Source organism: Somniosus microcephalus, chromosome 14 (genome assembly GCF_052327205.1).
Source record: "Somniosus microcephalus isolate GS21.2 chromosome 14, FLI_Smic_1.0, whole genome shotgun sequence".
NCBI classification, from domain to species: Eukaryota; Metazoa; Chordata; class Chondrichthyes; order Squaliformes; family Somniosidae; genus Somniosus; species Somniosus microcephalus.
Window position 1 is genome coordinate 97,171,280 of NC_141000.1, and position 27,455 is coordinate 97,198,734.

The 27,455-nt window shown below is 42.5% G+C and overlaps 1 protein-coding gene across 1 annotated transcript in view; it reads left to right on the forward strand.

Moving 5' to 3' along the window:
* The first annotated feature begins 328 nt into the window (after positions 1–328).
* The window catches only part of LOC147107743 (proto-oncogene tyrosine-protein kinase ROS-like), a 281,208-nt gene continuing 254,081 nt past the window's right edge, over positions 329–27,455 (forward strand). Inside the window, exons 1-3 of the mRNA XM_086007024.1 lie at positions 329–468; positions 4,705–4,761; positions 23,657–23,716. Coding sequence (XP_085863150.1) covers positions 349–468; positions 4,705–4,761; positions 23,657–23,716 — 237 coding nt within the window. The 5' untranslated portion in view covers positions 329–348. The remainder of the gene's footprint in view (positions 469–4,704; positions 4,762–23,656; positions 23,717–27,455) is intronic.

The window sequence follows — 27,455 nt, forward strand, 5'->3', positions numbered from 1 at the left end:
AATTTGAAGAACAATTTGTACAAAAACATTCAAGGAACGATACGAAACGTTGTTATGACTGGGCAACAGTGCGCTTGGATCAGGATCTGGGATATGAAGAAGGGAATAGGGATAAGATAGCGGGGAAGTTGAGAATAGTTTGGAAGTGCACTCGGGTCAAGTGTAATTTGGCCCGGTCGCGCTGGGGGCGGGCTTCAGGCCTGAGTGACAGGACCTAAGCCAGTGAAATACCGAGCTGAGGCGCCAGCTCGCTTGGTCTAACCAATTGCAAGTGCCTTACCTGACGTCATGGCGTGGAGCCCCGCCCATAAAGAACGGGAGACGCTGGGCAACTTTCTGGCGAGGAAGATGCAGCAAGTCGGGAGAAAGTTGAGAAATGTTCTACTCGTCGTTACCTTACTGGGCTTTTGTCAGCTTGCGTGTGGCGACTTCAAGAACATGTGTCAAGAAAGCTGCAATAACAGTGTGGTAAGTTAACATTGTCAGAAGGGAGTAGCGGTGCACAAAACTTGCACCTGACTGAAGCTGGAAACTAGAGAGATGGACAGGCGTGGGTTGGAGGCAAATCAGTCTGAGGGGAGAAAGGGTAGCGCATTGTCGCGATCTACAACGTTTACTGCCGGACTGAATAAACGTTTAGTTGGCATGAGATGTTTGCATTGTCAACTCTGTATATATTTCCATGTGTAAACATATCGCAAAAGCAAAACACTGCGTATGCTGGAAATCTGAAGTAGACACAGAAAATGCTGCAAATACCCAGCAGGTCAGGCAGCCTCTGTGGAGAGAGAAACCGAGTTAAGGTTTTAACAGAGGCTGCCTGACCTGAGTATTTCCAGCATTTTCTGTTTTTACTATTGTAAATAGATTACACCTGTTCTTGCCAAATAACCGTGGCAAGTTGAACATCAGTATTTTGTCTTTAGTAATTTACTTGAAAATACATGAGAAATTGACATACGTTATATTTCCTATTAATAAAATATTTGTCTAAACTTTCCCCTCCCCGCCCTTGTTCCCGATGAAGACCAACGGATAAAAGCTATGTGAACACGGAAGGTTTGGAATTGAGATGAATTCGCCGCAGCCCCACAGTGACTCATCTTGTTCGGCGCTGGGTCACCGCATGTGGGTCTGTGTGGTAACGAAATTAATTCGGTGAAGAATTTAATTTTGAAAACCATTTATTTCTGGTGTAGGAGGGCTGGCACCGTGTCTCCGTCTTTTAATTATCTGAGCAACGGGAGGCTTTTGAAATGCGCGAAGGTATTGGGTGTTCACTAAAGTGGTGCATAAAACGCTTAAACCATCAGGCGAGCAACAATTTCAAGCATTTAAATTCTTTTTAAATTAAAGTCATCTTCGGTTTGTTGTTTGTGTAGTTCTGCCGATTTTTTAAAATGTAGAAGTTAAGTGCACTGAAATCCGGGGGTGGGGGGGGGAGAGAGCTTTACAGTCTTGGTTAGACTGGTTGTGCCCTCTTTTACCATGTTAAACTGTGCCCTCTAACCAATTACTAATATTGGATGATTTTCAGTCCCTCAGTTTTTTAAATTCTCTTTTTCTTGAAGACAGCATCCCATTCTCGGGCACTGCCTCCCAGCTAATAGCTTACCCCGCATCATTTCATTGGAATTGGAATGGTCTTATCTGTGTACTTAGGCAGTGAGTACCATTAGCGTCTTGAACCACACGTTCCAGGAGCCAAGAAGTGAAATGTGGCTGCATAAATCAAATCATAGCACCTTACCATCCAGAAAAAGTGTTACAATAGGCCTAACTTTTTTAGACTTCATACAAGATTCAAACCTGGAGTGCTAAAGGACAATGCTGGAATATATCCAGTTTAAAAAAAAAATATTTTAACTATTAAAAGGACATAAATGATGTACGGTAAATCTCATGTATCCCACTTGTAGGATAACTAGGGCAGAAGTGGGAGAGCGACAGTGGCCCTTTTCCACTTCATTTTGATGAATTAGCACTGTAATATAAACAGAATGATTTTACCAACAGGAGCTATCTCTGGAATGTAACTGCACATTCTGTGCCGTACTGCAGCATAATTGGGATGTAAATGTAACTGATGTTGATTCATCTTCCTCACCCTGCTGGACTTGGTAACTCCTTAAGCTAGTTTATCCCGATGTTCAAGAAAATTAACAAAATAGAAAAGGATCCAAAAGATGTATGTGGGTAAAATACCTTTTGAATAGTCGAGTCACTCTATGTTTTGTTTTACACTGCACAGAAATGCATTGGTTTCAGACTAAGTGAAGCTGACCAGATTTTATTGCACCAAATTCTAAACAAAACTGCTGAAACTGGAGCTGAAACAATAGAACAAGTGAGAACTTTTTTCAGCACCATGCATTTTGTTTTATTTGTAATGGATAAAAATGGGGCCATATGTTTGTGTAATTTAAAAAAAAAAAAAGGTGTTAATCAATTCATGAGTCTAGACAGAGTAGATAGAGAGAAACTGTTCCCATTGGCAGAAGGGTTGAGAACAGCACCTCATCTTCCGATTAGGCACTCTGCAGCCTTCCGGACTCAATATCGAGTTCAACAATTTCAGATCATAACCTCGGCCCCTATTACACATTTTTTCTTGTAATTTTTCCACTCCTTTCCCCCCCCCCCCCCTTTCCTTTTGTTTCTCTCTCACACCTGGCAGCTATCTCTTGCCCTGCCAGTACACTTTACACCTAATCTCAGCCTATTACCAGCTCGTCTAGTTCTTTTACTACTTTTGTTTCTTTCACTTCTTTTGTCCGATCGCAGCCCTGCCTTCGATCTATTTTCTTTTCTTTCCAGTTTTGAAGAAGGGTTCGACCCGAAACGTCAACTCAAATTTCTCTCCACGGATGTTGCCCGACCTGCTGAGTTTTTCCAGCATTTTCTGTTGTTATTACAGATTTAAGGTGATTGGCAGAAGAACCAAAGGCGACATGAGGAAAAACTTTTTTACGTAGTGAGCGGTTAGGATCTGGAATTCACTGCCTGAAAGGGTGGTGGAGGCAGATTCAGGCAGATTCAATCGTGGTTTTCAAAAGGGAATTGGATAAATACCTGAAGGAAAAGAATTTGCAGGACTATGGGGAAAGGGCGGGGGAGTGGGACTAACTGAAGTGCTCTTGCAGAGAGCCAGCACGGGCTCGATGGGCCAAATGGCCTCCTTTTGTGCTGTAACCATTCTATGATTCTAATAATGGTAGCGTTTGGTACCTGTGCTTTTACTGCCACTCCATCTGTTCTCCTGTTAAAATGAGTTTACTAAAGTTAAGTGCAGAGCTGCTTGTTCAGGACCTCCTTGTTGCTGAATAATGGCCCTGAAATTCCATAATTCCAGCAGGAGAGCAGTGGAACAGCAGAAATGGCCAGTTTCATCCATTAATGTTGTTTCCTAGGGGGAGTGGAGTCGGTCTGCCGGTCCCCCACTCAGGTAAGGTGGGAGCTCAGTAGAACCCCTACGGGATTGCTAATTAATGCAATTGTGGATGGTGATGCTTTGCCCCGTGGTTTCAATATATCTATCATTGTATGTGGGCATGTTCATTTAACACAGTTCATTCTTCGTTCTTTCACATGGTCCAGAGAATACATTATTTGATTAAAATAGCACACTCTAGGTTCTGGGATAGGGAACCAAGGCGGGTAATTGGCATTAAGGTACAGATCAACCATGATTGAACTGAATGATGGCATAGACTCGAGGGGCTGAATGGCCTACCCCTGTTCCTATGTTCCTATTGTACAATTTGCTCCTCGTAGCCATTAAAGGCTTCTGCTACAATGCTCACTACCGATACCATTTCTTGCCCTCATCTTCAATCCAAGTTTGACCTCTAGATATAGGAGGAGGGTGATTATGAACCATGGATATTTGTTGCAGAAGTATGCTCTGTTTGCCACCTTTTTCTTTTTGACTTAATTTGCATTAGTTTGCTCTTTTGCATTTGTGCTACCTTACTTACAAGTTGCAACATGTTTTTAAAGTTTGTTTTGAGTGCATTGCTTCTGGCATATATGTGTACCAACTTCCAGTTTTAATTCTCCATCCATAGATATCCTGCAGTTCCTTATTAAGAATTACTGAGTTGGCATCTGGAAATTTATTCATTTATGCGAATACTGCTTTTTTTCCCCCCTATAATTACTTTTTAACAACTGCCATTTTAATGGATCACCTGTATCATCTCCATATTAAGATGCTTAACCTTGGTGCTCCTTTTCAAGCTGTGAAGTTCCTGGATCTTCACCATAGTGGTTGATCTGGTTGGTAACGTATTGGGCCAGAGAATGTGACCAGCTCTAATTTGTGTTTTCTGGAAGTTATTACTCCAGGCAGACCTCTATATCCCTGTCAGTGAAATGAGATTTCAGAAATCTGTTGTGCCATATTTTGTGAATTCCACAACTGGATGAAGAGAATGTTCATGATTTATATTGGTTGAGTGACAATTTACCAGCTTGAGAGGTATGTTGGGTATTATTATAGGTGCTTTTCTTCCAGATAACGCATTAATCTGCAGTAAAATTATATAAGCTTAGCATTTTTACTTTGAATAGTCAAGTTGTACAATATAGGAGAAGTTAACCATTTATTCACAAAAAGGAGAAAAAAAAGCCCATAAAATTATATAATTGTAGACATCATACTTGACAGATTTATCAGCTGATGAACCCTTTTTCCTTTTTCAGGAACTTAATTCCATAGACTTGCACTGGGGGTGCAACGTTGAAAGAAAACTCTCTGTGGTGAGTTGTAATGAACAATGTTTAGCATTTCAACCTGAAAAGAGCGACTGTAAGCAACAGCAATTAGTTCAGATTGAGAGAAGAAAGACGTTTGGTTTCAAGTCTGCAACAGTGGCATTACTTTACTTTAAAAACATGCCCTAGTAAGCACTGGCTCAACAGCTTGGTAGACATTGAAGTCACATTATGATAAAAGGCATAACATAACCATATAAGCTGTATGGAATATTGAACATTTTTGTAACACTTCTTTCCCATGTCTCTGGATGCAGCTGAAGGTGAGTTTGGTTAAGTTTCTGGTTTTTTTCATTAGATTTTAGCCAAATGTGCCTCAGACATGGGGGTTTCTTTTGGAAAGGGACTGCACTTGTTTTTGTCTGCAAGCTCATAATCATTGACTTATAACTCAATGGCCCGCAATTTGCGGTTGGGATGACCGTGAGCTGGCAGTGTTTGCCGTCATTCTGCCTTTGAAACTGACTGTAACTTTGGGATTTGGCGCATGCGTAGGTGCATGCGGAAAGCCTGAAGTTGTGGACTGTCGGTGACCGCTCCGAAACAGGCTGCGCTGTCCTCCCCGCCCCCACGGAGCCGGCAAACCGTATACTCGGCCAAATCAGGGAAACTGACGAAAACTTCGGCTCTTCCGCAGTAATTACGCTGTTAAATTCCCCACTAAAAGTTAGACCCAATGGGATTAGGTGTAACTGGGGTTTTAACAGCGTTATTATTGCTAAATAAATGTTAAGGGCCTGGAAAACTAATTTTAATTTTGTGCAGTGTGAAATTTGACCATTTTAATAAAAATAAAACATTTTAAGAAACTTTTCCTAAAATTTTTTTTTTTTTAAGTTTGACCATTTTTATTTCAGGTTTGCCGTTTCCCCATGTGAGAACCCCAATCTTTGTTTTGTTCTCTCTAACATTTTTTAAAAGTTAGAGCTTTAAGAGTTTACTCACTTCCTTGTTCACTGGCTGTGAGAATTCAGCATTTTGATTGGCTGCTTAGACAGCCAGTTGACGTCACAACAGTTCTTGCAAGGGAATCCCTATTAACTTTTCTTGATTTGAATTGAAGATTGGAAAATCCAAAGTTCTGGACACAGGGATCGCGAAATCCTCGTGTGAAGCATACTTCAGGGCCAGCAGTGGACATCGTCGCTTCTTTGCTGCTGACCGCAAATTCTGGGCCAGTAACTTTAACTTGAAATTTTAACTTGTCTTTCAGTTACCAGGTATAGTACCTTTAAAATAAACATGCTGGGAACTGTGCAAGTTTATGGATGTAAATGAGCTTCCATTTAATGGTTGTCCCATTTAATAAAAATCTTCCATTAGATATATATGTAATTGTTGAACAGGTCGGAAAAGTGAGCAATTGAGGCATAAAGGCCAGGATCCTTTATGAACTTTGCTTAATGAGAGTCAAGGGATCTTGTTCCAGTCTTGTACCACAGCCAGTCTATTCTTCAATTTGTTTTCTCCTGTTGGGAGCATTGTATGACTTTTCTTGCCTATTAGGAGAATGGCTGCCTTTTGTGTTTTGGAATTGAGTCATTTGATTCTTATTTCTTAGCTGTAGCTCCATCCTCTGTCTCACCTTCATTTTGGACTAATTTGAAGCAGTTTTGCCTTCATGTGTATATTTATCTGCAGTGGAGGATTTTGTTTGAAAAAATATTTTCTGTTTATAAATTTTTCTTAGCATATTTGCATCAAGTTCTGCCGTCTTGTTGTGGTGCTTATCAAGTAACTGATGGTAATCAAAAGTGTTTTCTTTTGAATTTTATTTATTTTTCTTCAGGATTTGTGTGTTGCTGGCAAGGCCAGCATTAAGGGCTTCAAGAAAGATTGAAAAGTGTTCCATGGAAACTTGGTGGTTTCATTTGATGCATGTCTTTAGAATAAGAACCAGTCTTTGGAATTGGCTCCTCAGTCCAAATCTAATTCTAAGAAATCATAAGTATCTGGACAGAGTGGTATTTATGTAGTACATTAGAACATATAGCCATATTTTTTTTAATTTGGTTTTTATGGGATGTGGGCGTTGCTGGCAAGGCCAGCATTTATTGCCCATCCCTAATTGCCCTTGAGAAGGTGGTGGTGAGCCACCTTCTTGAACCACTGCAGTCCATGTGATGAAGGTACTCCCACAGTGCTGTTAGGGAGGGAGTTCCAGGATTTTGACCCAGCGACAATGAAGGATCGGCGATATACTTCTAAGTCAGGAATGATGTGCGACTTGGAGTTGGTGGTGTTCCCATGCGCCTGCTGCCCTTGTCCTTCTAGGTGGAAGAGGCCACGGGTTTTGTGCTGCTGAAGAAGCCTTGGTGAGTTGCTGCAGTGCATCTTGTAGGTGGTACACACTGCAGCCACGGTACGCCGGTGGTGGAGGGAGTGGATGTTTAAGGTGGTAGGGCGGTGCCAATCAAGTGGGCTGCTTTGTCCTGGATGGTGTCGAGCTTTTTGAGTGTTGTTGGAGCTGCACTCATCCAGGCAAATGGAGAGTATTCCATCACACTCCTTACTTGTGCCTTGTAGATGGTAGAAAGGCTGTGGGGAGTCAGGAGGTGAGACACTCACCGCAGAATACCTAGCCTTTTGTGGCACTGATATATCACAAGGCCATCAAATAGGCTCCAAAATGGCTTACCAAGTTTATCCAGTGCATAGCTAAGCCATGCAGGTCAAGAAAGTCCCAGGTTATGTCTTCTGTCTGAGTTGAGTTAACTGATCTCTGGTGGAGTGGCAGGAGGGGTGCTGCATTTGATCTTTGTATCCCTAGATTAGCAAGGGGTAAATTTAGCTGGGTTCCCATCCTGATTACTGTAGAGCAACCTCCTGATTCTTATTCAGTATCTCTTCCTGGAAATGCATGTATGGGCTTCCTTGAAAACATGAAGAGGTTGAGTCTGAAGTACCCTCTGTGGTTTCATAGATTGCTGACACTCACAGTCAAGACTCACACACAAAAAGTGGTCAGTTGAGTACTGGAAGGTGGCCAGCACCCATAGACCTGTAGCCCAATAAGGAGTTGATGTCTTGAAAAGGGAGGGAAGAAAACAAATTAAAATAAATAAAAACATCAATCGAGGTCATCTCTACTGTCTCTTGGGGATTGGGGAATAACCACTGGGCTCAAGAATGACCCAATTCTTTCACTAGTTCATGTATTGAGTTTTTGGAGATAGTGAGGCAGCTGCTATTCCAGATATTTGCCTCAAAGTCCTCAAAAAGTAAAGATGTAGGTGTCGTTTTGAGCGTCTAACGTTTGCACCTTGGTTGTGGGCGTGTATTTTGAGAATTGCCGTTCCTATAACCAGTACTTAATATTTCCAGGTAGATTCATGGGTTCTTTGCCAAGGATGCTTCTGATTGAAGTACATGAGTTGGAATTGTCCATACAAGTCATCAGTATGGTCTTATTCCCTTTTACTTGTGAGTTTTCCAAGTCAAAGTTAAAGTTACTAAACACACAAAGTTAGACAATGGCTTCATAGCATACAAAGATATTGTCAAATCAGATCCTTAATCATGAAAGCAATTTCCTATTGATTACAACAGTTATGGGTTTAATCTCCTGCACAGTTGTGTTGACTCGGTGGATATAGGCCCTGGCTTCAGAGTGGCCATTGGTATCCACTTCAGACATGACCTGTACAGCCATTAATACTGCATTTGGTTCCTGTTACACATTCTCTGCTTCAGTCTTCTTGCACATTTGGAGGTTTCAAAGTTTTACCAGATTCAGATAACCTATGGTGATAATCAATTTGGATTCTTTGTATTATGAGATCCTTTGAGATTTTTTGAATTGGGAGAATTTACCCAGGAGTTATTGAGGCATAAATGACTTCTAACATCTATCCTTCAAGCTCTTTTTACCTAAATACCTCTTAAATGCACAGTACCTGTTAGGTCATGGATCATTTTTTGACCCATTGGAACTTCCGACGTCCCTCAGATTCTCTAGATTCCTCCCATCTCCTTTGTGGACACTGAAAGCTCAACAGCCACTACTATCACTACCATGGAGATAGATTTTTGAGGAGGCCTTTGAAGGTGGAGGGAGAGTTAGGAAGGTGGAAGGATTTAGAGTTCCAGAGACTGGTGCCAAGATGATTGAAGACTTTAGATTAGAAAGTTTTGATGTTCTCTCTGGCCAGAATAAACAAACTCCAGAGTCTTCACTCGCTGAGTGCAGTTTGTCCTTTACATAACTGATACTCCCCCAATATTATCTCTCTTTTTCTTTGTGTGTAGTGAAAATATTTTCAGACTACTTATTTTTATAAGTAGATGTTCAAAGTCCCCATTTGAATGGACTTTTGATTGACAGAATATAGTCCAATTATGTATCCCATGAGGACTGAACCTGTCTGTAGGCATTGGATGTAAGTAGACTTTTCTGGTATGATTGAGAGTGTTTGTTACCTTTTTTAAGGCTTCGGTGCTAATTTTGTTTAGTTTAAGGAAAAAAAGCAAGATTCAACAATCCAACAGTTCAAAAATAGATTTTTTTGAACATTTTATATTACCAGTGTCTCCAAAGGAAGTGTTGGCTCAAACACATAGTAAGTTTTATTGACAAACTGGCTCAGGAAAAGAGATCTCTTTTTTCCTTGTTAGCTGTCTTGCACGAGCCCAACTGATAAGACGTCTGTGTTGCTTATAGTTAATGGTGTTTCTATTCTTAAGATTGTCACACAAATACAGCATTAGCCTGGTGCATAAAGTAGTTGACTCGAAGTTCCTTGTGTGAAAAACATTAGCAATGTTTAAGCTTTCTGGAATGCAACTGCCCATGACATTTAAACCCACTTAGCTTCAGATAACTGTGAGGAACAACACACATACACTGTAAACTAAATCATTTTGATGTTTAGCAGGGTATCTCTTGCTCCCTATAGTAACAGACAATGATTGGTGATCCTATGATAGTTTTTCTGTTTATTAGTTACTTCTTAATTTTTTGAGAAATAAGATTGGGAGAATTCTGAATAATTAGAACATAATTAAACTTTTTCGAAAGTTGTGCCGCATTTTGGAAGTGTAAAGTATGTTTTCTGTTGCCGTGTTTTTCTTAATGATAGAAGCTAAATGATAACTTTAGATGTGATACAAGCTTGGCTGTTTACTGCTCACAGAAATTACTAATGGTTGTACTACGATTTATGAAGGAGGTGTTCCCTCTTGTGATCTGTTAAATGGAAGGAAAGATAAAGCATTTGCTTTTGTATACTACTTTATCAGGTCTTCAAGATAGCCCAGTGGTTCAAATGTTTTGGTGTAGTTGGTTGACCAAGACACTGGGAGAACCCCTCTTTGTAAAGATGCCATAGGTCTTCCATGTCAACCTGGACAGGCAGATGGAGCTTTGGTTTATGTCATTTCTGGAAAATTGCTTTGTTTTAATGTCATACCTGGAAAACTGCTCGACATTGTAACACACATCAGTAATGCGCTGAACTGTTAGCCTGGAGTATGTGCTGAAGTCCGGGAGTGGGTCTTGAACCCATGACCTCTGACTAAGATGAGCGTGCTATCACTAGCCTAGCTGACATTAAATATTGGGAGGGAATGGTAAGCACTTATCCATACGTAATTCCCAGCCAACTCCGTTTTTGTTGAGGTGATTCTGCTTTTTTAAATAATGTTTTTTTAGGGATGGTATTGATAAGTCGATAAGAATCATGTTAACGTCTTTACCTTGCTGCCACCACACGATCAGTCTATTTGCATATTTCTGAAGTTGTTCTGCAAATAGACTGATCACAAATGGTCAGAGGATGCCATGTTTTTCAGTCTCGACTTATGGGTTTAATATTTTAGCAAATATTTAGAGGAGAGTGCAAAAAAACCCCGGCATTTCATGTGTAAATACACTAAGGATGTTCATAAAGGTGGCTCCCAACGTCCATCCCACCCCCTTCGATCGTGACCTTGACCACACCCCGCCACCCCAATCCCCGCTGCTACCTTTCCTGATATCCGCTGACTGGTACCAACCCTTCTGCCCATTTTTGGTGCGTTCGAATTTCTCAGCCACGATGTAAAAATACTTTATAATCGTGATATTTATTTTTGGTCATTAAAAGCTAAAGAGTTTTTTTTTTAAAGCATTGAGTGAAGAATATTTTATTAATATGCTGTTAACTACTGTGTGTGCTCAAAACATCACTGCACTATGGAAGTAGACTTTGGCCCAGATTTTGCAGAAGGAATAACGGTGTGGCTATCAGTGCTCACCGTTAATAAGGAGTAAACGGACAGCAACTTCCGGTGTCCGCACATGCACAGTTAAACGTGGAAGTTGCTGTCCGATTTATTATTTTTTTCCCCCCCTGCTACTCCACAAGCTTTGCCACACTGGTACCTTGCCGAGAGATTCGGCATTCAAACACATGAAGGGTGTGAAGATGCAGTACTTACCACTAAATGCGCAAGAAAAAGTTGGGGCTTGTCATTCAAGTCTTAATTAATACCAAACAACCTCTGTGGCACTGAAAATTTATTTTTACAAATGTGAAGTCTCATTCCTTCAGATTTTAGTTATTGTTGGGGACTAAAAAATTTTTTAAAATTAAAGTAAATGATTTTTAACTTTTTCTTTCTGTCTCTCTTATCTCTACTTTGCCTCTTTATTTTGCTTTGCCTCTTTATTTTGCTTTATGTACATGATTTTTGCATTGAATTAAATGTTCTGATTTGCACTTCCTGGTTTAGACTCTGCGTGGCTCAGTAAGGATTCTTCAATCTGATTGGTTGAGGAGACACGCTGTTGCTTACCCTGCCCACACAGGCCCCAGATCCCCTGTAGAGGGCGCCGCGCTGTATCGGACTCCCAATGACTGTAAGTTGCCGCGCAAAAGTTCACGAAAAGCCTGTGGGCAACTGTAAGCATAATGAACGGCGAGCACGATTTGTTCGCCGCTGACCACAAAACCTGGGCCATTAAGAAGTATGTGTATGGAGTACTGAGTCCCAAAGCGATGTTGAAGATGCAAGGTGCCTGCAGTAAAGGGTAGCTGATGAAGTTTTACGGTAGATTGAGCATGAAAGTTGCTTACAGAGCTTGAGCTTGTGGATTGGTAAAAGGTAGTTTGAAGTTGGAAGAGACAACCGAGGTGCTGTCACCCTGGACAGTGAGAGCGGTGCAGGAAGGGAAATTATGAACCACCTTGTAATGATCGGTAATATGTCATTCTAGAATGGTACACTAGGTGGAGCTGTATGTTGCTGTATGTTTAGCTGTATATATAAGAGTGGGACTACCCACGATGCACTAGGCTACCCAGAAGGCAGTAGTCAAGATGAATGCCTGTATGAGTCCACATGGCTGAATAAATGACTAAGCACAAGCTAGCTGTTCATAATGAAAACGTCTAGTTATTAATGAACATAACATGGTACCAGGATTGGTAAAATATGCTGAATATTGTGAAATGCGACATGGAGACTTTGAGGCCACCGGAGGGTTTGAAACTCACGGGGAATGTCGACTGCAATTGGCGGACTTTCAAACAATAATTCAAACTCTACATTGCTGCCATCGGATTCAGTACGAAGCCAGACGCAAGGAAAATAGCGTTGCTGCTCACGGTTGCAGGCCCACAGGCGATCGAGGTATTTAATACATTTGTATTTGATCAAGAGGAGAACGAAAAAAAATTGGAAGATGTGCTAAAGAAATTTGATACACATTGTTCTCCCAAAAAGAATGAAACCTATGAGAGATACGTGTTCCATTCACGGACACAGCAGCAAAATGAGACTTTTGATAGCTTTGTGACCGATCTAAAACTGAAAGCACAGACATGTAATTTCTCTGAAATGAAATCATCCATGATTGTGACCAGATTGTGTTTGGTATTCATGATAAAAAGGTCAGGGAACGTCTGTTGAGAGAAACCGAACTAACATTGGAAAATGCTGTGAAAATATGCCAAGCCAGTGAGCTAGCTCAAAAGCACGTGAAGACTTTCAGTGAAATTAATAATAATGCGATTTTAGTAAGTGATAGTGCTGCTGTCGGTGTTGTGTCCTACAAAGGAAAGAAATGTGGGCAGAACAGCAATGCAAAGCAATCGGAGGAAGGAATTTTTAATTGTAAACGCTGTGGTTACAAACACCAGTCACGACAATGCCCAACGTTTGGAAAAATGTGCACAAAATGTCATGGAAAGAATCACTTTGCCAAACAATGCTTTTCAAAAGTAAATACAAAGAAAGGGCAACAAGTCCAAGTCAATATAATTGAGGACACTGATTTAAGTGAGACATTTTTTGTAAGAATGGTGTCATGTGACAACATAGAAAAGGATACAGAAAATGTGCAGTCCTCAGGAATGGACAATGCTGAACATAGTTAATGCAGTAAAAGAGGACAAATGGATAATGTCACTGCAGGTAAATGGAGCATTAGTTACATTGAAACTAGACACTGGGGCAAAAGCAAACTTAATCAGTATGGGTGACATTAAAAACATGAAAGAAAAGCCCAAAATACAGAAAAAGTCAGTACTACTGAAGAACTATAATGGACAGAAAATAGATAGCTTAGGTGTATGCAGACTTAAAGTGACAGTCAAAGACAAAGTGCATCATCTCCTGTTTTCTGTTGTGGCTGAAGAACTTGATTCACTACTAGGTGACAAAGCTTGTGAGGACTTAGAACTGGTCAAGAGAGTCTACCGTATAAACTGTGCCATAAGCAGACCAGATGACTCGGTGGATTCTGTAGTGAGTAATTTCCAGGATTTGTTCAAAGGATTTGGAGTTCTACCATTCACTTACAAGATCCAGCTAAAGGAGGATGCTCAGCCAGTGGTACATGCTCCACGGAGAGTTCCAGCACCCCTGCGTGACTGGCTCAAGAATGAACTGGACAGAATGACCATACTAGGAGTCATCAGGAAAGTCGAAGAGCCAACAGACTGGGTTAACTCCATGGTATGTGTAAAGAAAAAGAACAATGATCTAAGAATATGCATGGATCCAAAGGACTTAAATGCAAACATAAAACGTGAACACTACCAGATTCCCAAGCGAGAAGAAATCACCAGTGAAATGTCAGGTGCCAGATACTTCACAAAGCTCGATGCCTCAAGGATTTTGGCAACTAAAACTGGATGAAGAGAGGACCAAATACTGTACCTTCAACACACCATTTGGCAGGTATTGTTTCCTCAGAATGCCTTTCGGGACAATATCTGCATCTGAAATCTTTCATAGAGCGATGGAACACATAATTGAAGGTCTGGAAGGAGTTCGGGTCTATGTTGATGACATCATCATCTGGGGCTCCACACTGAAAGAACACAATGAGAGACTGACTAAAGTGCTACAGAGCATACGCCGGAATGGACTGAAGCTCAACAAAGCCAAGTGTCAGTTTGGCGTCCAGGAAGTCACTTTCCTAGGAGATAATCTATCTGGTAAAGGAATAGAGCCAGATATGGAAAAAGTAAACGCCATACTCAACATGCCCTGACCCACTGACAAAAAAGGAGTGCTGCGCCTCATGGGGATGATAAACTTCATTGGAAAGTTCATTCCTAACTTGTCAGCCAAGACAGCCTGTGTGCGAGACCTGCTACGTAAAACAAATGAGTTCGCATGGACAGAAAGACATGAACAAGAGTGGATGAACCTTAAAACAGTGCTGACAACCACACCTGTACTCACCTTCTTTGACCCAACAAAGAGAATCAAAGTGTCAACGGATGCATCAAAAGATGGCCTAGGAGTGGTCTTGCTACGAGCAGAGGGTGAAGATTGGAAGCCTGTTGCCTATGCCTCCAGGTCTATGACTGATACTGAGTGTCGATATGCCCAGATTGAAAAGGAATGTCTAGGCTTGGTAGTTGGACTAGAAAAGTTTCATGGCTACATATATGGACTTCCCACCTTCACAGTTGAGACAGACCACTGCCCACTGGTTGCCATCATAAAAAAGAACCTGAATGAGATGTCTCCAAGGATTCAACGACTCATGATGAAGCTGCAAAGATACGACTTTGAACTGATCTACACACCAGGCAAACACACAATGTTAGCAGATGCACTATCCCGAGCACCCACAATGAGTCATGTGAGCACTACTGAAGAAGACGTGGATGTTCATGTGAGTATGGTCACTGCTGCGCTGCCCGTGTCAGACACAAAATCAAAGCAAATAGCAGAAGAAACAGTAAAAGATACAGTGTTACAAACAGTAATAGAGAACATTCATCATGGTTGGCCAAAAGGTTCCTGTCCAAAGTACTATCGCATCAGGTCAGAGTTGAGTGTCGCAAGTGGACTATTACTAAAACAGAACAGAATAGTCATTCCACAGGCTCTACGTCGAGACATGCTCAAAAGGATTCATGAGGGACACCTCGGAATTGAAAAGTGCAAAAGGAGAGCAAGAGACACTGTTTATTGGCCTGGCATAAATAAGGACATTGAGAACATGATAGGTGAATGTGAGACATGTCAGAAACACCAAAGCAAACAAGCAAAGGAACCAATGGCAAAAGGTTGGTATGGACCTTTTTCATTTGAATGGTAAAAATATCTAATAGTGATTGACTACTATTCTAACTATCCTGAGATGGCGCTGCTCTCAAGCACCACAGCAAGCAGTGTCATAATGCATGCTAAATCCATCTTCGCCAGACATGGAATTCCCAGGATTGCCGTTGGCGACAATGGTCCGTGCTTCAACTGTAAGGAGTGGCAACAGTTTGCAGCACATTATGACTTTCAACACATCACATCCAGTCCTCTGTATGCTCAGTCGAATGGTAAGGCAGAGAAAGGTGTTCAAGTTCTCAAACAGCTACTAAAGAAAGCGACAGAAAGCAAGTCTGATCCTTATCTCGCCCTGCTGAGCTACCGAGCCTCACCTTTAGACTCTGGTTCTTCACCTGCTAAACTCCTAATGGGTCGCAAGTTGCGCACCACGCTACCCTGCTGTGCAAAAGAAAAGCAGAGTAAGGAACTGAGACAGAGACTTCAACTGTTAAAGCTGAAACAGAAATCATACTATGACAAGTCATCCAAAACTCTGAAACCATTGACAAAGGATGATGTTGTCAGGATTGAGGATCCAGATGCATGGAACAGGAAAGCTACAGTTCTTGAGGAAGTAGAACCAAGGTCATACACTGTTAGAACTGAGGAAGGACAGATTCTCAGGAGGAACCGCCGTGCCCTCCTGAAAACACAAGAAACTATCCAAGAACAAATCGATGACAATGCCGCAACTGAATCTTGTCACTCACCACCAGAACAATCTAACACAAACACACATACAGGCTCTCATGAAAACATATCAGACTTACCTGTGCTGAGAAGATCCACACGTGATGTAAAGAAGTCTGATAGACTTAATCTTTGAGTACAAAGAAAACTATATTGAAAATGTATTGACTGTTGTGAAGATGTTTATGTCGTTATGATTGATTGATATTGATTTTGTTTAACCTCAAAGAAAGGGGGATGTAATGATCAGTAATATGTCATTCTAGAACGGTACACTAGGTGGAGCTGTATGTTTAGCTGTGTATATAAGAGTGGGACTACCCACGATGCACTAGGCTACCCAGAAGGCAGTAGTCAAGATGAATGCCTGTATAAGAGTCCACATGGCTGAATAAATGACTAAGCACAAGCTAGCTGTTCATAATGAAAACATCTAGTTATTAATGAACATAACACACCTTTCTGCTTTACTGGGTGCAGCAGGTTGAAGAGGAGCCTGCCCTGATGATTTGCTCTGGTCATGGAAGGAAGGAAGGAAGGAAGGAATGTTTAATAATGATTAAATAGGCATACAAAAATTATGATTGCAACAAAAGCTTCCGAATAGCTGATGAAAATAAAGCAATTATAAAAATCCAAACACTTCACACTGAATCCGGCCACTATTCCCAAGGAGAGAAAATAGTGTTTCTCATTATAGTCAAAACTTTAATGCATTAGATTTGACCTCCAGAAGGACAAACTGTTCCTTACATTTTTGTTTCCTGTATTTTGGATTTAGGTCTAAAGATGTTTGTTTTTGTTGCCAGTGTACAGTTTCTAAAAGCTCTTTTCCACCACCGTAGCAGCTTTGGAGCAGCGTGACATAATTGCGAACCTGGGGCAGATTAACACCAGCAAATATTTGAGCCCGAGATTGAGCTGAACATTTAATCCAAATAGTTTATTGATTTTAAATAATCAAGCTTGTGTCTAGCATATTTTTGTGTCTCTTAAAAATAGATTGTTTCGGACTCCCAGGTTAGTGTAGTAGGTAAAAGCCTGGTTGGTACAACTCTCTCTTGTCACGCAGTCAGGAAGACTTCAGGTTGATTCCCAGTCTATGGTGATCTGATGTGCTAAAGAGGAGGGGGAAAAGATCAGCCAGGGTTCTCTTCTCATCACTGTTTACTGACTCCTGGTGAAAAGTGTGCATATAGAAATATAGGAACAGCAATAGGCCATTCAGCCCTTGTGCTTGTTCCACCATTCACTTAGATCATGATTTTTAACTTTCACAGTTTTTTTTTTATATCTACAACATAGAGGGGACGAGCATCATCATCCTGCATTACCATAAAGGTAAATGTAAGGTAGTCTTTCTGTTACTCCACAATGCTCATGCATTGGTTCCAGCAGAAGCTCAGAAAACCAGCCTGCTGTTGAACCAAATCAATGATTTCACTGAAGCATGGAGTGACTGAGCAATGGAAAAATTAAGCCCTCATTATAATGAGACTTGTTGATGATGCATCCCAAATATTGCTCACGGGTTTAGTTTTCAGTTAATCTCTGCTCATTTTTTTTTTAATTGTCTGTATAACATTCAGCATTTCTATCTTGTTAGATCAGGTAGGAGTTAGAATAGTGGCATTATTTCAGTGTAGTAAATTTACGTGGGGCTGACCGTACAGCAGATGGTCACAGACTGAGGTTGGGAATGGAACACTGGACCTGTTTTTAGCCGAGTGATGTGCATACTTGGAATGTCTATTGAAACCTGCCAATAGAAGTTCTCTGTTTCTTTGAGGCAGTTGGCGATGTGTCATACAGTTCACTTTGTGACCACTACAGCATAATGATAAAATGATTAGCTCGATAGATTCCACTTTTAACCAAATTTCCTGAGGAAGTCTTACAAGCACGTGTTGAGACCAATAGAAGTATATTGCAGGACAGAATCCTGTTTTTTACTTAAGTTTATTATTTGTGTTTATAGGTGTAAAATAATATTGTATAAATTGGATCTAAAACACACAGGAGTATAATCACAAGTAAACACTAATATATGCTGTTAATTCTTTATAAATGCAAGTTGTAATATATTTTAAAGTGCTAAGAACATTTCTTGAGCTCTTTACATGGGGAGAGGTGGATACTGAGTAAAGGAATTTTGGGGGGTGGCAGGAGACCAAAGGTACAATTAAAGAGATACATTTTTAGGATACTTTTGAAGGTGAGGAGAGAAGTAGAAAGGTAAAGTAGTTTTGGAAGAGCATTCCACAGGAAAGGGGTACATTAGCTGAAATGGTGATTTAGATGATGGGGTGGAGGTCAAGCAGTAATCCCACGCCAGAAGAATGAAGCTGGAATGTTTTGGCTGGAGAATATTGCCCAAATAAGGCGGGGTGAGTCTGTGGAAGAATTTAAAAACAAAAATGAAGATCTCAATCTTGATTCACTGGGCCACAGAGCCAGTGGAGCTGGGCAAGGATGGATGTGATGCAGGAGAGAACTCGGGTGACAGATGCCTGGATTTGCTGGAGTTTCTGAAGGCTAGAGACGTGTGAGGAGATTCATGAAGTGAGAAAGGCAGGCATGAGGATTGTGGCATTGGAGAGGATGTGGTAAGGTCATATATGGACAATGTTCTGGAGGTGGAGGAAGGCAGTCTTTGGAATGAGGGGAACAAACCTTGGTTTGGGGTCAAAGGGAATGCCGAGGTTGTGTATCACTGAGCTTGGCTGAGCAGTTGGCAAGTGAGGTAGATGAAATTGGTGCCAAAAGTACTATGGGGCTGGTAAGAACAAACAAGATGGCTTCATTTCAGTTGAGTCATACAATTTAACTGTAGTGATAACCTCTCTAATCTAAGGGGGAGTGCATCTCTTTACTACATTTCCTCCCCATATTCCTGTGTCCAAAAATTCAAAGCTCGCTTTTTCCAGTGGTCCTATGCCCTTACCTATATTATTTGTGTGTTCTGTGTACCACCATCTTGGTTCCTTCAGAACTTTATACTTCATGTTTTTTTTTAAGTTTACTTCTCAATTTTTTTTGGAGTTTTGTTTTAAAAGCATAATTTTATTCTGCAGAGCCTTGGAGTTATTTATACTTGTACTGTACTCTTCTAATGCTAAGTCTGTTGCCATTTCTGATTATATGAAACTTTTTCGATCAGTGTGACCATGTTTCAGATGAAAACTGCAAATATTTAGTAACCAACCAGAAAAGCTGAAGCGAGAGGTCGAAGCAAATTGATGATTAAAGTCACTTTGGAAGAACTCTCTGAAGTTATATTTAAAAATAAATAAATAAATAAATAAAAATAAATTCTTTTCAGTTACTTAGAATCAGAATTGGATTAAACTTGAATGAAAGAATGCTTATCATATTCTGTGGCCAGCAGGAATAGTTGCAGCACTCAACTTCACTTACTTAAACTGGATGTAGGTAAAACAAACAGCGGGCACCCCAATTCCTCTTGAACATGCACCTCTACTTTGGGGCCTGAATAGCTGAGATTGTGTGAACAGTTCATTTAGGGTGTTTGATGTTTCAAAGTGCAATGCAACACTGTTGTTACAATGTCAGCCTCCCAAAGATTTTAATAAGTGGGGAATCTGGAGGGTGAGAAGGATGAGCAAATTAGCACAGTGATCCTCTCTAAGAAAGTCTAGCTGTTGTCCATTCTGTAAAAATGGGAGTTTGTTATTGTAATCTAACAACATATTTAGCAAGTTCCTGAACTTGACAGATTGATCTGATGTTTGGAGGTTATGGTTGCCATTTCTATCATTCTTTATTTTATTGGCTCATTATTCACTAAGTTATTTAAATTGTGGATTGTATTTGACTGTTCTGGTGCAAAGCAATTATGCTGTGAGCCATGTCAGGCAGGAGTAGAGATTTGGGTGTACAAAAGATGGGTGGAAGAGGAGGAAAAAATGCCTGCTCTTCCATGGTGTCGTGCTTAAGTGTGTTCATAAAACCAGGCATCCCACACCATTTACCTTAAATTGAAAATCTTGACAGAGTCAATAAATAAGACCTAGTGGTCACTTAATACATCAGAAACTTTTAATGCTGTGTACTCTACAAAACAGAATTAAACATGCTAATGTTTAAACTATCTTTACATTTTTTCTTATCAAGTTATCCAGTGGCACTGTATAACTTTATCCAATTATCCACCTTCCTGATTATCCCCTCCTGAATTTTCACATGACAAAACCTTACATGAGGTCATTGCCTGTTAATACCAACCTACTCCTGTCTGATATGTCAATATCACAGCTGAAAAGAGGTCAAATTCAATTCATGTTAAATGTATTGTAGTTGTCTTCATTCCCAGCTAAAGTATTGCTGTACAGTATGTGTAAGATTTGTAAATTTGGGAACTATCAACTGTCTGCTAATTTCTATTATCCACTGGGGATAATGGAGGTTCCACTGTATATTCAAATCAAACTTTAAATTCTCTATCTCTGAATTCGGGACAGATAGTTCTGCAGAGTCCTGTTGCCCTCTGAAAGGCCAAGAGGACCTCAGACCTGATTCCCACGCTCCTTCTGATCCTGAATATAGCAGGCCATGAGCTGGGTGTCTGCTATTTGTAACCTCTAAACTAAAAGATTTGGCAGGATCTGTGCTAGTGAAATGATGCTGGATATCTTGTAACATTGGTAATCCTCTTTGGGTCAGAGAAACCTATTAAGGACTGCTCTAATGTCTAAAATGGGCATTCTCTATTGTACCTACTCCAAGAACAGCATAAAGTGATCATTAAATGGAAGTTTTAAGTATTTATATTTCTGAAAGTAGCCCGTTGACAGCTCCAAGTGTTTGCAGTTGAGATCAACTTTCAGAAAATGGAGGCTATGTTTAAACCTATGTAAAGATAAAAATATTGCAGTATATAGTAAGGAAAGGTGACCAAGAGGACAAAGTGTTTCTTAGTAGGCAACTGTGTATGTGTTGTAAATCCTGACTGTGAGCAACACTACAGGACAGCAACTAAAATATTTACAAGGAGATGCTGGCCGCGATTTTGCTGACCTCGGTGGGTCCGTGGCGGGCGATGTCGGTGGTGGGTCCCGACCCCGCTGCTGGCTCCATCCCGGCCTCTGAAATGCATTTACCTTGATTGGGCTTGTTAAGCCTGCCCAGCGCATTTGCCGGCCAATTAGAGGAAGCGGGTCTGGTGACGTCATTTGATGACATCTCATCAGCCGATTTCCTTAAAGGGACCATGGCCAACTTTATTTTGACAGTTGTGCTGTCCGTGTTCTACAGCATTGAGGTGCTGCAAACACTGACGAGCACTGCACAGAGGTGCAGGGCTGCACCCAGGCTCTCATGACTCATGGAGGGAGTCACAGTGCGCAGGGAGGTCCTCTTCCCTTCCCATGGACGGAAGAGACCTCCCAGGAGATCAACATAGTCTGGTTGCTCATGGCACAGGAGGACACCAGCAGGGGGCCAGGAGGACCTGGGTACAGTGCTCCAAATGTTTCAATTATCTCAGTAGATCACAAAACATTAGTACAAAGCCACACTCAACCTCATCCTGCTGTGCCTTTCATCACATCCCCATCACTCTGCCTTCTCTACCCTACTCCTGCATATCCTTACACCAACTTACCTTGCACCTCCACCCATCCCCCTCTATCTACATTATCACTTCCCCATCTCACTAGCCACCCCTCTCACTCACCCTCATCCTAGTGCAATCATACCAATGTTCATGTAAAGTTTTTGTTAATGTGGTATCAAACATTGAAACCTTTATTTTCAACACTTTGTGTTCTTGGACAGATTTGTATGCACCTTTGGAAGTGGCTTAGTGATTTGCAGTGAATGGTGAGACATAAAAACAGTACCGCTTGCATTGATGAGTGTGAAAGGAATGGCTTGGGCATTGTAGGGATGCTTTATGGTGTTGGTGCGGGGTGGTGCCAACCTGGCGCATCATGTGGCAGCCAGGGTGTACAGCGTCAAGTGAAGTAAATCTGGCCATAGTGAGGCCATTCCTGGCCTCCCGGACAGCAATGTGCTTGGGTGCTGATGCCCTTTGTCCTGTGCAGCATCAGTTGATTGCGGAGAAGGTTGGTGTTGCTGGTGTGGGGGCTGATCGTGGTGGGATTCTAAGGACCAAGGTGAGAGAGTATAAAGAGCACCCATGTTGATGGAATGGATGGCAGGTGAAGTAGAGATGACAGAAGCGATCTGTCAATGGTGAGAGGTAATGAGGTCAGACTGGATGGAGACTTGTGTAAAGACTTGCAACATGGTGAATCTGTTGTGGAAATGCAGTGAGGAAGAGCTTGTGGCTGAGGGAAGATATCTCCTAAGGTGGGAGATTTTACTGTATATTTGAAACTGTCAACTCAACAGCTGATTCAATGGCCACTGAACTCTCACCTCAGCTTGACAGATGTGGTCCACGACCAGCGTGGACCCCATGAGCGAGCTGTCAAATGCAGAAGGTGAGCTGAAATACATTCTTAAGTGGCTCTAAACAAGCCACTAATTACCTGAATTGGGTCCGCTGCTGTGAACCTGCCGGTGCATGTCGGGTCTGCTCAGCGCTGACAGATCCGACATCTGGGAAAGGCACGTGGTGGTGGGTTCACAGCGGGGTCCTGACCCACTGGGGGAAAAAAAGAACCACTTTCCCACCCGATCTGCCGCCGATCGTGCCTGCTGACCCCCCGGCCATTATCCAGCCTGTTATCTCAAGTGGTGATATCATGGATATTGATTTATCGGCACTGGGGGAAACCTTGGGATTTAGCAGCAGTGTGAAGGGGGCCCCAATGTTTGGGATCCCAAAGTGGGGTCCCCCACTGTCTGGACTTACTTGGAGAGAAGTCCTGAATCCACCGGGGAGCATTTTGGGAGTATTGAACAAAGGGATCCGGGAGTACTGGAGAGAGGTCTAAAGGTTTGTATACAGTGAGGGAGGAAGCCAAGGAAAGGTGCATCCTGGAGTCCAGGAAGGCTGGGGGAATTTTGGGGGGCAGGGGTGCTAGAGTATTCTATTAATAACTCCAATAATGAAGTCATTCTTGCTGCGCTGTTGCTCAGTATTCTCCGAGTTGAATTGCTGTGAAGGTTCTCTGCCTGTTTATCAGGTCTGGTTAAATGACACACAATATTCATTTATTTTGATTTCCTGGACTGACCTGCCATCTACATTTAGCTTTGTTTCATGTATGGGCTAAATTAATTGGTTTAATTGCTGTAACCATAATAGTTTTGGCGGGCTAGAGCCGAAAGTAGGGTTGGGCATGGGTTCACACCTGCAGTTACCAACATGATTCCCTGATATCACCTGTTTTGTTGGCCATACAGGCTGGAGACTTGCTTTCAGAGACTGAGGGAAATTCACTATAACAGCACTCTCTCGTATCTCGAACAGCGGCATTGACCGAGCCCTGGGAACAGGATAATTGTCAACCCACTCAGCTGGGAACAGTGTCTGCTACGAGGAAACCAATGTTGAGGAAGAGAATGAAATAAATATTATACGTTAAAATGTTTTTAAAAATTACATTAAAGATATTTTATAAATGTGGATTATTTCAACTGAGCTATTTGTTTTTAGAAAAATTATTAAGCATATTTGTCAGGAATGTAATAACATTGTTTTGTCTTTCCACAGTGTACTGAAGTATGCAACCATTGGAACTACACAATATTTCACAATTGTTTCAGCATATGTGTAAGTAATTTTTCTGTTTATCATATGCGGATTATGAGCTGCTTTGCTGAGTTGCAGAATTATGCATCTGGATCTTTTTGCACATAAACAGATTCCTGTTCTAATTTTACAAACTTTTTATTAGTAGGAACTAATTTGCCATGTTTTAGAATTTGTTATTAACCCCACTAATTTTGAAACTAGCCCAATGCTATTGTTTACTGGCATCTCTGATATATTGCTGCTAATGCAGTCATTTTTAAAATATAAAAATCATGTAAATCAACCCTTCTATACACATGTCATAACTATGGCCTAACAATATTTTTTTTCCTACTTTAGATTTTGTGTCTCTCGTATGTTCCCCTCCCAGAATCTCCCCACACCACACCACCTCTGGTTAAGCAGATATGATAAAGACTGTCCACAGGGCTCAGTTAGCACTGCTTTCTAACTCGTTATTTGGAAATATGTGGGAACGATCTGGGTGACTTGATTTTTTATGTTCACTCTGTACTTGCAGAGAAGCACCTGGCATCTGTTCAGTTCCTCTTCAGTTGAAAATAAGAATAAGTGAATCAAGGGTGGAAGTCCTGGGGACAGACCTTCGTCCCACCACTATGTGATGTAGTTCCATTGTGCTGCCACAAGATATGCTCTGGAGAGGAAATAACAACAGAAAATGCTGGAAAAACTCAGCAGGTCAGGCAACATCCGTGGAGAGGAATTTGAGTTGACGTTTCGGGTCGAACCCTTCTTCAAAACTGAAAAGAAAATAGATCGAAGGCAGGGCTGCGATCGGACAAAAGAAGTGAAGGAGACAAAAGAAGTAGAAGAGACAATAAAAGGTGTTGGAAGCCAGACGAGATGGTAACAGGCTGAGATTAGGTGTGAAGTGTACTGGCAGGGCAAGAGATAGCTGCCAGGTGGGAGAGAGAAACAAAAGGAAAGGGGGGGGGGGTTGGGAAAGGAGTGGAAAAATTACAGGTAAAAAATTAATGGGGGCCGAGGTTATGATCTGAAATTGTTGAACTCGATATTGAGTCCGGAAGGCTGCAAAGTGCCTAATCAGAAGATGAGGTGCTGTTCCTCGAGTTTACGTTCCGTGGAACAATACAAGAGGCCAAGGACGGTGAGGTCCGAGTGGGAATGGAGCGGTGAATTAAAAATGGCAGGCGACCGGAAGCTCGGGGTCACCCATACAGACTGAACGGAGGTGTTCCGCAAAGCGGTCACCCAATCTGCGTTTGGTCTCCCCAATGTAGAGGAGACCGCATCGTGAGCAGCGAATACAGTCCCTCTGAACTTGCAGCACTCCATTCTCTTAGATCCAACCCTGACATTGTCATTAAACCCGCTGACAAGGGTGGTGCTGTTGTTGTTTGGCGAACTGACCTCTACCTAGCGGAAGCTGCACGCCAACTCTCCGACACCTCCTCCTACCTCCACCTGGACCATGACCCCACCACCGAACATCAAACCACCGTTTCCAAGACTGTCACTGACCTCATCTCCTCTGGAGATCTTCCCCCCCCCCCCCCCACCTCCCCCCCCCCCCCCCCCCCCCCCCCCCCCCCCGCTGCCACCAATCTCATAGTTCCCCAACCCCGCACAGCCCGCTTCTACCTCCTTCCCAAGATTCACAAACAGGACAGCCCTGGTAGACCCATTGTTTCAGCCTGTTCTTGCCCCACGGAACTTATCTCTTCCTATCTTGACTCTATCTTTTCTCCCCTTGTCCAGTCTCTTCCCACCTACATCCATGACTGTTCGGATGCCCTCCGCCACTTTAACAGTTTCCAGTTTCCTGGCCCCAACCGCTTCCTTTTCACCATGGACGTACAATCCCTCTACACCACCATCCCCCACCAGGATGGCCTGAGGGCGCTCCACTTCTTCCTTGAACAGAGGCCCGACCAGTCCCCATCCACCACCACCCTCCTCCGTCTGGCTGAACTTGTTCTCACATTGAACAACTTCTCCTTTAACTCCACTCATTTCCTCCAAATCAAAGGTGTTGCCATGGGTACCTGCATGGGTCCTAGCTATGCCTGCCTTTTCGTGGGCTATGTGGAACAATCTTTGTTCCATTCGTACTCTGGTCCCCTCCCTCACCTCTTTTTCCGATACATTGATGACTGTATCGGTGCCGTTTCCTGCTCTCGCCCCGAACTAGACAATTTCATTCACTTTGCCTCCAATTTCCACCCTTCCCTCACCTTCACATGGTCCATCTCTGACTCTTCCCTTCCCTTCCTCGACTTCTCCGCCTCCATCTCTGGGGATAGGTTATCGACCAATATTCACTACAAGCCCACTGACTCCCACAGCTACCTGGACTACACTTCCTCCCACCCCACCTCCTGTAAGGACTCTATTCCATTCTCCCAGTTTCTCCGTCTCCGCCACATCTGCTCCGACGATGCCACCTTCCACACCAGTGCTTCAGACATGTCCTCCTTTTTCCACAACAGAGGATTCCCCTCTACCGTGGTTGACACTGCCCTCGACCGTGTCAGTTCTATCTCCCCCACTTCTGCCTTCACCCCTGCCCCTCCCTCCCGGAACCACGATAGGGTTCCCCTTGTCCTCACCTTTCACCCCACCAGCCTCCACATTCAACGGATCATCCTCCGGCATTTCCGCTACCTCCAAAGTGATCCCACCACCAAACGTATCTTCCCCTCCCCTCCCCTTTCAGCATTCCGTAGGGACCGCTCCCTCCGAGACACCCTAGTCCACTCCTCTATCACCCCAAACAGCCCTTCGCCTGGCACCTTCCTGTGCAAGCGGAGGAGATGTAACACCTGCCCCTATACCTCCCCCCACCCCCCCCCCCCCCTTCCCACTGTCCAGGGCCCCAAACACCCCTTCCAGGTGAAACAGCGATTTACTTGTACTTCTCACAATCTAGTATACTGTATTCGCTGCTCACGATGCGGTCTCCTCTACATTGGGGAGACCAAACGCAGATTGGGTGACCGCTTTGCGGAACACCTCCGTTCAGTCCGTAAGGGTGACCCCGAGCTTCCGGTCACCTGTCATTTTAATTCACCGCTCCATTCCCACTCGGACCTCGCTGCCCTTGGCCTCTTGTATTGTTCCACAGAAGCTCAACGTAAACTCGAGGAACAGCACCTCATCTTCCGATTAGGCACTTTGCAGCCTTCCGGACTCAATATCGAGTTCAACAATTTCAGATCATAACCTCGGCCCCCATTAATTTTTTACCTGTAATTTTTCCACTCCTTTCCGCCTCCCCCCTCCCCTTTCCTTTTGTTTCACTCTCCCACCTGGCAGCTATGTCTTGCCCTGCCAGTACACTTCACACCTAATCTCAGCCTATTACCATCTCGTCTGGCTTCCAACACCTTTTATTGTCTCTTCTACTTCTTTTGTCTCTTTCACTTCTTTTGTCCGATCGCAGCCCTGCCTTCGATCTATTTTCTTTTCTTTCCAGTTTTGAAGAAGGGTTCGACCCGAAACGTCAACTCAAATTTCTCTCCACGGATGTTGCCTGACCTGCTGAGTTTTTCCAGCATTTTCTGTTGTTATTTTGGATTTCCAACATCTGCAGTATTTTGCTATCATGCTCTGGAGAGGGTCTGGTGTACATAATCTCAATCTTGTTTGGTATAAATCTGGAATGCTGATAAACTTAGCTTGAAGATATTGAACACATTGTCCTTCAAAACAAGGCATTCAAAGTTACAGATCACATTCAAACTTGTATTCAAAATATTGAAGGGCTAACCTGTAC